The 17,651-nt window shown below is 30.3% G+C and overlaps 1 protein-coding gene across 4 annotated transcripts in view; it reads left to right on the top strand.

Annotated features, from left to right (window-relative positions):
* LOC145276898 (tyrosine-protein kinase BAZ1B-like) overlaps positions 1-17,651 on the top strand; it is an 81,272-nt gene that overhangs the window by 27,944 nt on the left and 35,677 nt on the right. For all 4 annotated transcript variants that reach the window (XR_013868049.1, XM_080128340.1, XM_080128342.1 and 1 more), the window contains 11 exons: positions 1,384-1,542; positions 1,814-1,971; positions 2,089-2,249; positions 3,678-3,834; positions 4,053-4,119; positions 6,448-6,562; positions 6,689-6,812; positions 10,990-11,154; positions 11,318-11,366; positions 13,124-13,231; positions 17,415-17,553. Coding sequence is in view for 3 of the 4 variants with exons in the window: in XM_080128340.1 (XP_079984466.1) it covers positions 1,384-1,542; positions 1,814-1,971; positions 2,089-2,249; positions 3,678-3,834; positions 4,053-4,119; positions 6,448-6,562; positions 6,689-6,812; positions 10,990-11,154; positions 11,318-11,366; positions 13,124-13,231; positions 17,415-17,553 (1,402 nt within the window). In the remaining variant the exon portion in view is untranslated. The remainder of the gene's footprint in view (positions 1-1,383; positions 1,543-1,813; positions 1,972-2,088; positions 2,250-3,677; positions 3,835-4,052; positions 4,120-6,447; positions 6,563-6,688; positions 6,813-10,989; positions 11,155-11,317; positions 11,367-13,123; positions 13,232-17,414; positions 17,554-17,651) is intronic.

Raw genomic sequence — 17,651 nt, 5'->3', positions numbered from 1 at the left:
AAATGCAACAAACTAATGGAGACAATGAATTATTATTGACACCAACACGTTAATGAATAGCATAAAACATTGAAGCACTAATAACGAACATAATCTCGAACATATCATTAGCTTGTAAAAATACATTTTACCACAACTTGATAGTGTCTGTTTCTATAGTATAAAATTATGTATTAACATGTTTTGATGATTTATAAGCTTTCTCCTCTGCAAACAAGTCTTACAAAACTGACAAGCTATCAGATCAATTATTTAGGAAAATCAACGATAAATTTGTTTTCCAATTATGTTATGAGATAAACATATACATGCTCTAAGTGTAGAGTTTTATTAGATTAAAATATGTTTAAAATAGATCTTAATAAAATTTTCAAATAACTGCAAAGTAGATGGTCAGTGAAAATTTATGCATGTCAACATCAGAAGTCCATATTAAAAATTCCATGCGGATCATATGCAGTCCAATTAACGAAGTAAAAATAAAATATGGTTTATTTGATACTTACAGTGGCAGGTTTTAGTTAATATTATTTTTACTTTCATACACCATGCACAAAACATTTTTTCATAGAACATGACCCCCCCACCACCACAACACACACACGTAAGTGATAAATGGAACAGTATTTTTATTCTGCAGAATGGAAGGGACTGAATGGTGTTCAGATCTTTTTCCTTGACAGTTTCACAGTATTGTTTATGTTATTTGCTGATAAGACATGGATTCCGAAGTGGACTTCCTATGAATCTGAAAAGTTTTTAAGAAGTTTACTGTACAATGTACATGTTCAAAGAATGGTTAGCAAAGATTTTGTCCTTGTTTAGTTACCCATGTATAGTAAGGGCCCTGCCTTTTTAAATATAGTGGAAGAATTTCTTTGCTCTTTATGATCTTAATTAGTTCAAAGATCAGTTCCATTTTTTTTCAATCCGTTCAACCCAGTTTTATCACTACTGAATTCAGAGGTCAGATTATGTCAAATGGTCATTTTGTCATCTTGATAGAAAGGCATAGTAAATGCTGAGATAATTCTTAATGATGATGACACTAAAAAAAGATTAGTATGCTAACAATATATTCCATCATATGTCTGTGTTCAAAAACAGTTGTAAACTGTCCAGCAGTCAAATTAATATCTAAAAATGCTAAAAAAAAAATCCAACCTTCCACTAACAGGAAACATGCTTACCAAGTTCATAAATGATCTTCCCTCATTAAACAAAGCAATAGATTTAATTCTCAACACAAATTTTCTAGTTGATTGTGTCAGTGAAGAAAGAAAATGAGAACAGTTTGATATTTAAAATGGCAAATTTTTTATAAGTTTCACTATTTTACTTCTATCAATTTCTGAAAACTTTTTTTTTTTTTCACCCTCCAAGGATTATTCAGAATTGAATACTCCTCTTTCTGACATCCCGGTTAACCCTTACACTGCTTCTGAACTCGTCCGTTTAGCTCTAAGGAAAAATGATAGTGATGGCCCTGAGGATGCACAAAGTGACAACAGTTCAGAAGATGGAGAAGAAGAATTAGAAGTGGTAAGAAATTGATTTCATTTAAAAGAAAAAAAAAATAAGTTTCACAAATTTTTTATATTGAAAGCAACTAAAACAGATTTTTTTATTTTATGGAAACTACTTTATAAACTATAGTTTTTTAAAAAATAGAATTCACTTTTATTTTGACAATATACAAATTGATGTTAATTTAATCTAATATTTTGAATCATTGTTTGTAAAAGCACCAATAAATAAACGTTTTTTTTATACTTCAAACGTCTGTAATGTATTTGTACACTTACCATTTTAGAATGATGAATTAATTGAATTGTTGGAAACTCATGAACTCAATGAGTTGGAACCTATGCAGAAATTGCAAATTCTCAAAGGATTGTGTTTACGTATCATGGGCACATACTCGGTACAAGATTTCATGGAACAAAAACAAGCAGACGCATCAAGTCTTTGGTAAGTGAATTAATTGTACTTTTTATAAGATTTCATGAACATAGCTTGATCTGTAAAACTTTGTATAAAATTAATTTTTTTGCTCCTCTGACTTGATTCTCATATTTGTATGATTAGGCGGAAAAAGTTATCTTCTTATAAAGAAAAGAAACAGCAAAGAGAACTTGGCAACATACAAACACTCGAAAACAAACTTGAAGATTTCACAGATACAAAAGAAAATAATCCTAAAAATGGAAACGTTAATGAAGAAGAATCACGAAATATTAAAAGTTCAGGTAAGTTTTTTTTTTTTTTTTTTTTTTTTTTTTTTTTTTTTTTTTTCCCCCCCCATCTTTTGGAAAATATCTTACCTTATATAAAATTATTGGAATAATTTATGTACCTTTTGACATGCAGCAAAATCTATATTCACATTTATTTTAAATGTTTGGATAAAAAAAAATTTCTACCTTTGTAGTGTTTTAACTCTTAATTTTCTTAAACTGTTACATTAAATTTGAACATATTTCATCAGTTTTACAAGATATCAACAGTAATAAATAAATGCAATGAACAGTGGCTTTCTGTCAATTATAACAAAATGGATAGCATTCCAGTTACTGAATCGACAAGTTGATAAATATACCTTCTTATAGTGAGTGAAGAAACAAGTGTTAGGATTATTTAAATAACTATTTAGTGAAACAAATAATTTGTATTATTCTAACCCGACGGTTCAATTCTTTCATGTGTTTCTTTGATCACCTAAACCAATTTCACATTACATAATCGCTAAAACCTAATTGCTTCCTTTGCGATTATTTCATGGTTTTGTCTTTAACCATGCTCTCTGGCAGTTCCAAATATAATCTGGTGGGTTATAAAATTCAGGATGTTTCGAAATGCACCATTCACAGCACGTTTGATTTCAACCTAGTTATCTTTTTTTTATTGTGTTGCACATCAGATGCCAGGCAACGTGATCCTCACCTCGATTCTGACAGATGCAGGTATTTTGAGTTTGGGCATGGGCACAACTGTTGAGTGCTTTTACGTTTATTTAAAGATAGCTGTTTGTGGCACTCTATTTTGTTCGGATTTAAATGACATACCAAAACAGTTTTGATGGGTAAGGTACTTTCTTTCAGAAATCATGCTATTACTTTTTGGTTTTATTTCTCAATAGAATTTTTACTAGGTCTGCAAGTGACTCTGAAATAGCGTCTGACTTTCCACCCAGACTTTTTTTTTCTTTCTTGGTCCTCACCTCCAAAAGATTTTATTGAGCACTTGCACAACAATAATTGCAGTCTGCGCTTGCATCCCTTTTCAAATCGCCATCGCTTCAAGACCGCAATCAAATATAATTACTATTTGGAATGCACTCCATTCACCTGGATCTGTTTTGGATCATGAAGGGTCGATCAATTGACACTAGATGCAGAGCTTGATTACTTTCTACAAAGCTTTTGTGACATCTGGGTCCACCTAATTAAATCCAATATTTTAGCTTGATCACCCTACCTCCCAACCTTTTAATTTAAAACAAGGCTAAGTCTAATAAATCAGTTGCAGATACAATATTCTTTTTTTATTTTCTACACAGATGTTTGCACTTTTCTCAAAATTCTAACTTTTTTTTTTTTTTTTTTTTAGATAGAAATGTGAATAGTAGAATGTTTTTTTTTTTTTAACCTGAAAAACTTTAATATTCACCAATTTAGGTTTAACAATAACAGACTTTTATGGAAATAAAATAATGGAAGATGATGAAGTTGATCTTTTGCAAGGTGGCTTGGCATCTGTTGTCAAACGACGTCGTCAAAGAACTGCAGTTGCAGCCCAAGAAAAAGAGAAACGAGACAAAGAAGAGAAGGAAAGGTATTGCATCCTTATTTTGTTTTTATTCTAATGGAGTTTCACATTTGCTGCATTTTCAAGCAGTATTCATTTTAAAGAAAGGATTAAATTTATTTGCATATTTCATACTTATATTTTATTTCAATTCTGTAATGAATAGGAAAACCATTTCTAAAATTTTACTTTTGTTTTAATGTTTTTTTTATTTATCTATTAAGTAAAATCATTTTGTTTTTCAGACGAGAGAAAGAATTAGTTGTAATGCGTAAGGTGAAAGAAGAAGCGGCTTTTGAAAAAGCATTTATTGTGAGTAAAGATATGACAATTTGTATTGTTCTAAAGAAAAGAAAAAACTTTTGGTTTTGTCAGAAATATTAAGAACCAAAGAAAAATGTAACTAACAAATTCTCATCCCAAAAATTTGGTTAAAGTATATTGGAATTTTATATTATCATTAAACAAATTCTAGAAATGTGATTTTCTATGCTAAAGACAATTAAAAAAAAAAAAAAACTTTTGGAATTTAAAAATGTTTATGAAAGAAACCTCTGAGATCCATTATAAAGGATTGGTGATTTGTTAATTCCTTTCTTGTGAAAAAGGCCCAAATTATGATTGATCCTTAATGTTGACTGGAGCTGTAAAATATTTGAATCTCATCTCTGCAGAGGTATAACCCTTCCTTTTTAAATGGATTTATTTGTTGCCTGCATGTAACAACCCATAATGCAAATGGATGGAATCCTTAAATGCCCTCAATCTTTTCAAATAACTGATAATGTGTGCACGCTACAGCTACACACATTGGAAAACATTTTACAACAAAGTACTAAAGGTCTTTCCTTCTCCGTGAGACAAGGATGTTCAAGCCAGTATTTCTAGACCTTGGATTGTGTTGATTTATTTTAAGGTTTACTTCCTAGATAGGATGCCTTTACCCATGGCTAAGCAATCCCCTCTATCCCAGTATTATAGGTTGTTCTACTTTACAGTTTACCAGTAACAGGAGGACCTGATCTGGTCTATTCAAATGTAGGTTTGAGTGGGTGATAAGGAGACTTAGGTTTACTCCATTACCAGGGTCCCCCTCTTAGTGTTGCAGACAGTCTAACGGAAAAGCAAACCAATACAGTCCTGCAGGAGTTGCCGGAATAGTGTTGCAAAGCTTCACCATCAGCGAATCAAAACTCCAAACCAGATTTTTGTGGAAGTTTATTCTCTTAGCCTTTGCCTTTCTGAAGGCATCTGCAAGCCAGTGGAGCTTTTTGTCCATAACTGGAGCTTGGTTCATGGACACCAGGGCATATCCATATATAAATAAATAAATTTTAGTTTGTTTTCCTTTGTTTTTATAAAAAGCAAAATATTAAAAAAGATTCCAATCTGTCATCGTAACAAATGATGAACAAATAACAAACGTTAAATATTTTTTTTAATAAATAAGTTGTTACAACTTTAAAAAAAAAAAATGGTTGAAAGAAATGTGATTCTGTATCGGTGAAAATTTGAGAATTTCCAATTTTTTGACGAAAATAATGGCGATTCTCCTCGTTGTATGGAAATAAAAATGAAATCCTTAAGTGATTAAGGACACAGTCAAAGATAGTTCAATGATTATAAGTGCGTTTCACCACATCCTTATTCACATTCAAAGGTTTCAACATCAGAAAGTGGGTGGCATCGTCTGCTTCTAATGATTTAAGCAAAATTTGAACATCTAGGTAAAAACATCAAATTCAAAAATTTTTAATTTATAATACAGCTCATCCTCTTCATGGTTTGGAAACCTGGGCACTTTCCAAAATGTTGGAAAAGCCTGAATAGTGCATATACCTGCCTTCTCATAAGAGCTCAAAATCTTGGATGGAAGACCCATCTGACAATACAACAAATCTATGGTGAACTTCCATTTGACAATAGATGATATCAGTTTGCAGGCCATTGTTCTAGAGCAATAAATGAAGTTATTCTTTCCCTACTTTTGTGGAATCTTACTACCCATTCCAGAAGTAGAATGCTCACATACCCAAATGTCATTGCAAGGGATGCCAATGTTGAGAGGCGGATCCCTGGCATGAGCATGTGAACTTTATCATCTCGACTATGGTCGAAAGATGATGATCCATAGGAGAAATAAAATGAAATCTAAAAAAAAAAAAAAAAAAAAGAAAAGTTTTTGACTTTAAAAGAATACACTACAAAAAAAGAAAATGGGATATTTCAAAATGACATTATTATTAATATATTAATATAACATATTATTATTAAAATTATATGTACATCAACCAACAGTTGGACCGGAAAACATGAAACTGCTACTTGATTAGAGGCGAAACATAGTATTAAGCCAAATTAGAATTGGACACATATGTAAAACACACATTTATTTAAACTGGAAGCTTTATCTTATTGCATTGCTCATGATTAAACATTCTTTTAGAAATAGCTGCAAACATATACCGAACCTCGACAATGCTGTTTGAAAATGTGCTTACCTCTCAAATAATAAACTGAGAAAAAAAAATAAATCAATCCCAGTTATGATATAATCCAGATCATTTTTTAAAAAACATTTTAGATTTTATTGATAGGACTTAATTTATGATTTGTTTTATTTTGTTTATTAATTCTTAGGATGGAATTACATTTGCAAAGTTGGTTCACCGTTTGTCACCAATTGGAACTGATCGAAATCATAATCGTTATTGGGTATTTTCTAAATGCACACCAGGCCTTTACATTGAGAAAGGTATGTCTATTATTTTTGTTTTTTACTATTTAATTTTTTTAATCTAATTCAGACGATGTGATAAGTTCATCTTTCTCGATTTTCTGGTATCTTTCCTTTTAATGTTGAGTATTCTTTATTCTTTAGGTTGGGTAACTAATGCCATCCAGTATGCAGTACAAACAAAACATACAGTGGAGGAAAGTTCTGAAAGCTCAGATGATGAGTCTGTTGCTGATGAAATTATCAACCGAAAAGTTATTGAAACAAGGTTTGAAGATAAATTCTTCTTAACATAACCTTAACTACTTTTTATATTTGTCACAATATCTACTTTGCAAAGAATATTAACTGTATTCACTTTTTATTTTGTTATCATCAGTTTACTTTTTACATCCAATGTTGCTGTTAGGGATGTGAGACGTCAACATTTTTCTAATTAAGGAAAGGCGATTATTATTATTATTATTATTATTATTATTAAGCAAAAATTGATTTCTACAAAATCACAAGAGCTTTGTCTTTTTTTTTTTTTTTTTTTCTCCATCTTTTTTGTATTGCCATATTTGAAAACAATTCATGAGATGTATAGGGGGAGATAGAAGATTTTTGTTTCATCAAAGAATTACACTACCACCACCACTCCATATGCATTTTGAATCTTTCTCTTACTAATGGCCATGTTTTTTTTTATTAATTTCAACTAAATTTTGAATATTCTTTTTACACTAAAAGTTGATTTTAAACAGAATTTAATAAATTTAAAGGCAAAAATTAAATTAACATGTTTAATACTTTCAGGATGAAAAAAGGTATTATGAATTAATGCCATTTTGCATCCTCCCCCTTCTTTCCCAAATAAAAAAGATTCTTTTTTTTTTTTTTTTTCTTTTTAGGCAATTATTTGGAAACACTAAGAAATCTATACTCCTTTTTTTTTCTTTTTTTTTTTTTTATTAAAAACCTTTTCTATTAAAAAGAAAATACAACGTCACTATATATGGGTCGTGGAATAGCATTCATCTGCAAAAGATCTAGCTAATTTGCATAATCTTTTAAACATTCATTTTAATTCCTTATTGGTTTTTTGGTTTTCTTATGGGATGATCATCTTTAGTTAACTATTACATGTAATTATATTCATGCAGGTTTGTTTTTCTTTGTTTTCTCTCTTTCATCGTTGTATGCCTGCCTGCCTACTACCACTTTTTTTTTTTTTTTTTTTTTGCGAGGGGTTCCTTACTACACCACCTCGACACACCCAAGCACTCCTGGGTGCCCCTGCTAGTTTAATATATAAAAGGCAAAATGTATGTGTGTGTTTGTATGTCTCGTAAAAACTTTTGACAGAGGCGATGGATCCTGACAAATCAGTATCGTTTTTAAGCTCTGTCCTTCGGATGACAAATATCGAAAAATTGGCCAGAAACATTAATTCCTTCACCTTTAAACTCGGCTGTTTTTTACAAGGAGATGTCGCTTTTTTTTGTTGATATTTTTGCAAATCATCGTTTTCTTTCTGATTGATAAGGCTAAATTTCAACGCTTTCCACTTCCAGTTTGGCCATGGAGACAGCGGCTAAGATGTTACATTTTTTTCACTTTCTTTTCCTCCTTCACATTACGGGTTCGAACCTGCCTGTCTACTACCACTTTTTTTTTTTTTTTTTTTTTTTTTTTTTTTTAACACCTCTCTCCATCTAAACTGCCTACTGTTGATTTGACCCCCCCCCCTCCCTGCCACCCTCCCTCTCTCTACTATTTTTTTGACTGGGGTTCTTTACCACACCACCTTGACACACCCGGGCAATGCTGGGTACACCTGCTAGTATAATAATAAATACGAAATCAGCATTAATCAAAATATCATATTTAAGTGTATTTTATGACTCGGCAATGCCAGGCGGCCTGCTAGTCTGGAAGAAAGAATTAGGGGTGGGGGGCTTATTTTAGAATGTACAGTAGAAAATCAGTTTTGCATTTGCAGACTATTCTAGTGTTTTAGTGCAGTTAACGCTTTTCTCTTTTCGTTTTGGTTTTTATTTAGGAGATTAATTCTGCATTTGGGATGGTCTATATTTATAAGCATGCATTGGCTATAATTGTCACAAATTGTTTTGGGTGTTGCAACAAAAAATTCACCATTCAAAACAAAATAAAACCCACAAACTTGCCTATCAACAAAGAAGTAAGTAATGTTTATTTTTTTGGAGGTTAAAAATGGCACTTGCTCCTGCAAGGTTGAATGGCAGCCAACAGTCTTCAAGGGACCTGCCCAGCCCAGAGAGACGTACTGGTTCAACTGCCTGTTTCAAATGTTCAACATCTCCCACTCTTGCTCCTCTTGGGTCTTTTCATCCTTGACTGATGCTGGCCTTTTGTTTAACCAGTTTCTATTTCTATACTTACCCTAGATGACCCTGAACATTGTTTTTCTCGCAAAGCTGAAATGAGTGAGATTCTTCCCATTCATTAAGGATCTATTTTCTTCAAACGAATATCTCTTGGGTGATCTGACTCTCACGAAAGATTTTCAGTTTTTTGTGTCTCCTCTGTTTTGACCAAACCTTTATCACTGCAATGCTTGCCATTCATATGCGCTATGTAAGCACATGTTTACACATTTTTAGACGATTGCATGTAGTTATGTGGAGAGGGGGGTCCAACTTATGGTTAGTGGTATGGTTAAGGAACTTTTTTGCAGTTTTAACTTAATGGTAGGGTTTCAGAAATTTTTTTCCCCATCTATATTGAGTGATAAGTTGTTTTTTTTAGTTAAAAAGAAAAAACAAAACTTTTCATCATCAACAAAAAAATAACCATACAGAATTCATTTCCATAATAAAACAATATTATATTTAACTAACATAAAAAGCCAGAATGGTCCAGAAATGAATCATATCATGTTAAAGTGGAGAGGGTCATCAATTTCCCGAAAAGAGGTACAGACTGGAAGAAAAATAAAAATTGTATAATAGTTACTGTTATCAAAGAGCATCAGATCCATACATCAAATTTAATGATCAGAAGTTGAAATTGCATCAGTTTCAACCATAACCAAACTTGTCAATTTCATATTATGTGTAGGATTTTATTGGCTACAATATTGGTCAAGTAGTGAGTCTACAATCAACAGATCCAAAGTTATCGTGAGTTTCGTATTTTCCATGACATTACCTTTGATCTAGATATAAAATCATTTTTTATGTTATGGTCAAGTTTGGTGACAATTGGTTAAGCAATGTGGACGCTAGGTTGAACAAAAGCAAACCGTAACAAATTCGACCAAAAACATATCCTCTATGGCAAAGGCAATGAATGCACATTTGTGTGTGTTGAAGTGTAATTTTTTTTTATGTAAGCTGTTGGTTAATCTTTTATAAATTAATCATAAAAAATCTTGCAAGAATTTGAAACTTTATATCTAACAATACTATTTAATCAACATTCCACTTTTTACAGTAGGTCATTGTATTAATGTTTTCTCCAAATAGTTCCATAGAATTAAATCTTGATAACAATAAGATGAAAAGTGCCATCTAAGAAAAATTATGGAAAACCTCAATTCACGATTTATAGATGCTTAGTATAAACCTTTGTTTTAGAAGATTAGCTGACAATCTGAATTTGACATTTTGGAATGTATAAAAAATTATCCATGGATTTTTATTTTGTTTATATTAATTTTTGTTTCAATTGGTTTAAATCCTCAAAGAAATGTGGGGTCAGATTTCCCTCTTAATCTTTAAGTTTCTTCATCATTTAACAGTTTAATTCATCTTAATTTTTATTTTATTCGTAAAACAAGTTCTTGTATATATTTTTTAATGAATAATAATAAACATATTATTTTTTAATTAAAAAAGGTACAAATTAGAAAACAACAAAAAAATTCTGAAAAAGACGATATCTGAATTTCTTTTCAATCTTTTTTTGTATAGCTCCTTAATACTGCATTTTGTCTTCGATTCAGTAGCATTTTCACTTTTTTTGTTTCCAACTCGGAATTTTTTCCTAACAAAGACATGACATAATATTAAGCAGAATATGACATACATGATTGACACACACTGAAACCAAAAATTTGGTTGACTCTCATATCTCTGCATGCTGCTGCAATTTTGAGAAAATGTTAACATAACTGGCAAGGAATTTTGTTGAAAAAGAAAGTGTTAATGGTAACAATAAGATATGTGTATAAAATTATGAATATATATGTAAATTATTACAAATTACATGTAAAGCATTGTATTTATATATTTTAAGATTTTGTATTGAAAAAAATTTCTTTTGAAAATACTAATTTTTTATTTTTATTTTTTTCAGAAAGAATATTTAAATTTTCTTGAACATTTCTCAAACCTATAATTAATAATCACAAAAAGGATCAATATTTTCTTCCCATTTTTTGCTTTGTAATCTAATTTTAACTTTTGAATTTTTTTTAGTGTTCCAAATCCTGGACAAAATTTGTGGTATGTTTATGATACGGTTGAAGAATTAAATAACCTTATGAGTTGTCTCCATCCACAAGGTGTCAGAGAGAGTGCCTTGAAAGTAGAAATCAAGAAACGATGGGATGATATAGTAAAAAATCTTACTACAAACAAAAGGTAGGTTTCGTCTTAATTCTATAAGTATCATGGAGATTTTATAAACTTAAGTAAATCATAATTTATTCAACCTAATTACCATTTGTTAATCAACAATTGATTTTCTTTTTTGCTTTTTAGTAAATATGCTTTAGTGTTTTTTTTTGTTTTTTTTATCTTTCAGAGTAATGCCAAAAGAAGAAGAATTGAGTGTAGAAGCTGGTTTTAAAAAAGTAATTTCTTTTTGCTTTTTTATCAAATTTATTTTATTTTTCAGTATTTAAAACCGATTTAATGTTTTCTATAGATATTTTATGATGAATGCTGTTAAAAATAAGTTATTACTCGGATAATTTTCATGTTAAGGTTTCTACCATAGCTGGGTCTGTATATTAAACTGACTTCATTTCTGCAGAGGGGTAAGATTCACTTCATTCCCCGTGGGGGTCATCTGTTGGCTGTGATGCTTTGAGGACAGTTCCCATTGGCTAAGCAACTGATGATTATAGATCCTATGAATTCTATTAGTTGGAGCACTTCACTTTGAGCCTTACTTGAACCAGCTGTGAGGTTGGGGAGGGCCAACCTGATCAATTGGCTGGTCACAACAATCCTATACCAAATCGGTAATAGTCCCCACTCAAATATCTGATAAAAAATGGTGCTTAGAAAATAGGAAACCTAAGAGATTGTTTAGCTCTGACAATGTCATACTTGGATATCAAAACTCATATACATGTCATAAAATCCCTTCCAAAACGAGCGTAGAAAGATTTATGGGATTGCTTTTGCATTGATGTCTCCCAATTTTGGGTTCCAAGATGAGTAGGTGCATGGATTATGAAATAAACTCTCACCATTCTTGATTCAAAATCAGTTCTCTAATCAAATTACACCTAAAAATATCAAACTCTGAAGTAGAATACTAAAGGAAGTAATAAGGAACACAGCTTTGCCTGTGCAGCATAGCAAAAGTAAAGTTTATCAAAAACGTGATTGAGAACATTGTTTGCAACAAACATGTATGCAATACAATGGATGAAACATAGATCCACCACTTTAAAGTCAAATCGTCAGCTGAATGGACAGTTGCAGGTGAAAGCTGTTTGAAGTGACCAAAGAAGCAAATATCATCAGGCAAGGTTTTGGCTTCTGATATTCATAATATTTTATTCATTTTTTTACTTTGAGAAAGAATCAAAAGTATATAATGTTGCATTATTAGTATGGATGAAGCAAGAAATTGCCAAAAAAACAGTCATAAATGAAAAAAAAAAAAAATATTGTGCTCTTTCACTCGGACAATTTACTGTCACAAGTTGAGTACAACAATAGTATAACTACATAAATGATATCACAAATAAAGTATATTTTCTGGCTAAAGACAAATCTTTTTCTTTAAAAAGGATCGAATTATTAAAGAAGTTTTGGAATGAGTATATTAATCTAGAAGGAAACTATTGATGAATAGTTAAATTTTGTCTAAAGGTGGTTTAATTAGTGTAGGAGTTATTGAGTGATATGTTACATACATACATACAGGCTCCTTCGATCTTTGACAGATTATGGATACCCATGAAGGGGTGCCTGCTCATGAAATTTTTGTGGCAGGAAGTGCACAATCTCCAACCACACCTCTCCTGGGTCGACATTGTTATATACCAGTAGCAAGTGAAGTACAGGAAACAAATACCGAGATAAGCGGAGAGCACATACAGCGCCTAGACTTCCCAAATGGTCACCCATTTGATACTAACCAGGCTCAACATTGGTTAACTTCGGTGATCTTGACGGTGTGTCAATGTGATTATGCCGATGTGTTACATATATTATTATTATTTGAAAACTTATTAAAAATATTTGCTTATAGTTCATAAAAGGCTGAGTATAATGCTGTAGATATGAAAGTTTTTTTCGTTTGCAGATTTGATAAAAAATCTTTTTAATATATCAAATCACTGTCTGGCTAAATGTTTTCTTTCTCTCTCAGGAATTACAAGAAACGGAAACTCGTTTACGGAATGGAGGTCTTGGTGGCGTATATGGACATGAAGAGTGGGAACAAAAACTTGAGAAGGCTACATCTCTCCCTGAATACGTACGTTTTCTTCATGTGTACATAAGTTTTAAATTCTTTTAAAATAAATTGCTACTGATCATCTCCAAATACAACTATTTTGTATTTGATTTTTAACTGGTAGTCTTTTTTTAGTTATGTAAAAAAAAAAAAAAAAAAAAAAAAATTGATAATTTTTAAAGTACTCATGTGAACAATAAGTAAATTATCCAATTGGAGATAACATCGTGTTGTTTTTATCAGCTTATTAACAGATATTTTTAGGAGCGCATCCTCATTGAAGAAAGTTTTTTTTAAAAAAAGAAATATTTAGTTAATTGGAAAAATATATATCTGTAATGCAAATCTTGAAGAAGTAAATGGCAAAAAAGATTAGTTCCTGAAAGTTTGTGGACTAATTTAGTTTTGTGTCTTATTCTATATTAAAAAAAATGTGATATCATATTTATGGAAAAGAAAGTATTAAATATTTTAAAATCAGAAATAGAAAGTAGTAGTGTGTGTGTGTGTGTGTGTGTGTGTGTGTGTGTATGTATATATATATATATATATATATGAGAGAGATAGAGAATAAGTTAAAAGTTAAAAGGATAAGAGTACAATTACATTATCATAAGGGTTATATAAATATATGGCAATAAATAAAAGTAAGGTAAAGGCATTTTTATTTTGAAAACTTAAAAGATGTATTTTTATAATCAGAAAATGGAATTATATTTTTTTTTTTTTATTTGCCATTAAATCCCAAGTCTGCATAGTGAATTTATATAAAGTGATTGAACACTGTCTAATCAAGAAAATTGACTTATTTTTATTTATTTATTTTACTCAATGTGTTTCAGGAAGGGGTCTTGATAGTTATCTCCTCCAACTCTTTTTATGTTATTAGGAATTAAAGCAAACTGTTCATTTGATTAAATTTAAAAATTGACAGATTTTAATGAAAATTCGTTTTTTTTTTTTTTTTTTTTTTTTTTTTTTTTTAATGCATGTACCAACATTTAAATCACTGATAAAAACAAATTTTGATATGTTATTTTTGTTATATATTTGACCAGAATAGCTTTTATAAGTGGAATTCTTGCTTTTACTTCTAAATGAATAAATGCAAAAAAAAAAAAAAAAATCAATTTATCAAACAAGTTACTGCTATTTAAACCAGAATTAGATTATATTTGTTTTGTAGTAATTCACTAAAAATTCTAATAAATTACCCTCCTCCCAGTATTTTATATAATAAATTTGCTTTAAAATAAATGGCTGGTAATTGGAAGGAATTGTCTTTCTTTCTCTTAGTAGATTTTATCTTTACATATGTCTGAATTTCTCTCGGCAGTTCAGGCTGATTTTTCACATAAAGTACAACTAGCCTTTTTCTTGGTTTTTATAATTAATCGCATTTTTATACAAGGTACATAATTCTGTTTAGCTAATTATTTATGGAAATATTAGTCGTTTAAAAAGAAATGTTTTTAATTTTAATCTAGAAATTTTTCTTTTTTGGTTAATGAGATTATAGAGGAAGTAAGAAGCGCAATTCTTCACCCAGTTGAATATCTTCTCCAGCCACTAATTTAAAAATGGATTTTATTTAATAAGATACTTTATTTGTATGCACCTGTATAAAACCCATTTTAATTACATTCAATCATTGCATTTTTTCCAAGTTACAGAATTTGAATGTTATTTGACTTAACTATGTGAGACCACGCGTACCTCGCTCGATAACATTGCTGCCAAATTCAATGCTCTGTACTGTGGATTTCTTCTCTTTTGTCTTCTCTTGTGGTGGCTATATTGACTCACATTAGCAGCTGTTCTGCAGGTGTGCATGGGTTCTTAAGTATATAAAAAATACAAAACAACACTCTCTCTCTCTCACATCATTGGGGGGAAACTACCCTCTAAACACTAAGGTCTACATCTACTGTTGAGGCTGTGTCTGTCAATCAATTAATCAATTCATTTCCTCCATCTTCTCTGAGCCACAATCTGTCCTCCTCTGTGCCCAACTCGCAACTCTATTCTCCAGCTGGCCACATGTGTCATAAAACCTCAGGTCCTTTTGTTCCCATCATCTCCTACACTTAGAACAGCATCTATAAATTGCCCACACACTAGATCTAAAATATATTGGCCGATCCCCTGTTCAGTTCTTTATCCTAAAATAATCGCCCCACCTTGCTAGGTATTTCAACTGCCTTTTGTGTGCATTCCTCTTTTCACCAACCTCACCTTTCACATCTCTGTGTACTTCATAAACCTATTTCATCTTCTTTTGTTATATTTCCTCCCAACATCCACGGTTGGGGCTTGATAGTATCCCAAATTAATTGAATTATTTTTAAATTGTGTGAAATAAAATGTAACAAGTCATGTCTAATGCTTTTGGCAAGCAAATATAAATGATTGCTGACAAAAATGACAATTTTTACATTTAAATTCTTTATAATATAATCACTATTAATAAAATATATAGCTTCATTATGGAGCAATTGTAGTTTTGATTTCTGTAACTATATTATGTGTACATTTGTATCAACAAGTAATAATTCTATTTGGCATTTAATCAAATTTTTTATTCCATCTTATAGTTTAATCTTTGTATACTTTTGTAGTTTTATCACAAAGTTTTAAAATCATGATTTAGTTGGTTTCATTGATAACTTGCTTTGGGTTATTTATGTTTTCAGTATCTCAAATACTCTTTACAAAATACACTGTTTGATATGATTATTCAGTTATTCTTAAAATTACATTGCAAATTTTAGATGTAAAAATATTTATAAAGATTTGATTTAATAGCATTTTTTTTTTTTTTTAAATAATTTAGTATTTTGTTTCACTAACTTTAATATTAGAAAAATATACAAGGATAATAGATTTAAAATTAGATTATATATATATGGTATTGTTTGTTGGAACGACGAGGACCATCTGATCATCATGTAAGGTGGGGTGGGGGGAGTTATCATTGGTGAGTGCGGATATGGCTGATAAGCCCAATCTTTGCTTGAAAACTTCTACTGAAGTGAGAACAGGAAATTGTAGCAGATGTCGAGGGCTTTAAAACATTGTGCTTCCTGTCCTTCTCTGCAACAACTTGTCAATTACTTTCATATTTGCAGGCACCGTCATATATATATATATATATATATATTCAAGATAATTTAAGATCAAAAAGAATGGATATTAAATCTATATATTTTTCGCATAATTGTATATATGTCTTTTGAAAAGGCAATTTTTATTTTATTCTTCTAAAGCTTTGATATTTTTTATGAGTTTTTTTTATGACCTGTTAAAATTAATTTTTTTTATTTAAGAATCAACAATAAACCATATTTTAGTTTTGTCTTTAACATTTAAAGCTTTATGCTTAAAAGCTTGAAAAACTACAACACTTGAGTTGTGATAGTTAAATTCATACAGAAATTTAAACATATCAGATAAGATCTTGTTTCTCACCTATATGTAATTTTGATAAATGCACATGGAATTATTTGTTTTATTTACTATTTAAATATTTCTTAAACAAAGCTAAAATGAATTTTAAAAAAATAAAAAATAAAAACATAATTACATTTTGAATTGTTCTAAGTCCTCTCACCTGGCGATGCCTGCACTTTGGAAACCTTGGATGAATACATGTTTTCATTATAAACTAGCTGTATTTATCTGGTGTAGCCCGCGATGCAATGAAGCCATTTTGGTGTAATTTTTATTTGTTTGCACAGTTTTTAAACTTGTGCCCAAAAGAGAAATTACATTTTAGTTGCAAGGGAGACAATTTAAAAAAAAAAATTTTTTTATTAAAAATAAATTATTCCACTTGCTGATTTTGATGTTTCAGTCATGACAAAATTGTTTTCCATATATATTATCCAGTTGTCCTAATGGTAATACATATGAAATAAATTGTAGTGATGTACATTATTATAGTATCAATAATGTGGTACAATAACAAATAAAAATTAAAAAAATCAGAATCCATATTAACGTAAATACTATTTAGGTCCAACTTTTAAAACCTCACAAGATAACTTTATATATTAAATAATAATTTTTCTTTTTTAACATTAGTTGTTGCTCTTACACAATTCCCCCCCCGCACTCATTCTCTTTAACACATATATAAAATGTTTACTTCTAATCAAATTAAAAAAAAAAATTCATCCAAAGTTTTTACATATTGTTTTTTCAGGGTGATTGCTTGTTAGAAACAAAAAGTTATGTTTTGGAGCGTTTCCTGCAAGGTATTATGGGTAAATCCTCCAAATCCAAGCAGAAAGCTGCTGCTGATTTAGACAAGAAAGAAGATACATCTGCCGAGAATACTGGTGGTAAGTCTATGTAAAATAAGCCGCCACTTTGCAAATTGTAAATCAATTTTTAATTAAGAAAAGTCTTTTAAAAACTAACCCAAATGTTGGGTTGCAAT

This window comes from Euprymna scolopes, chromosome 5 (assembly GCF_053919585.1).
Source record: "Euprymna scolopes isolate OS-2025 chromosome 5, ASM5391958v1, whole genome shotgun sequence".
Lineage (NCBI taxonomy): Eukaryota > Metazoa > Mollusca > Cephalopoda > Sepiida > Sepiolidae > Euprymna > Euprymna scolopes.
The sequence above is the reverse complement of the archived record's forward strand: the minus strand, read 5'-3'. Positions and strand labels throughout refer to the sequence as shown.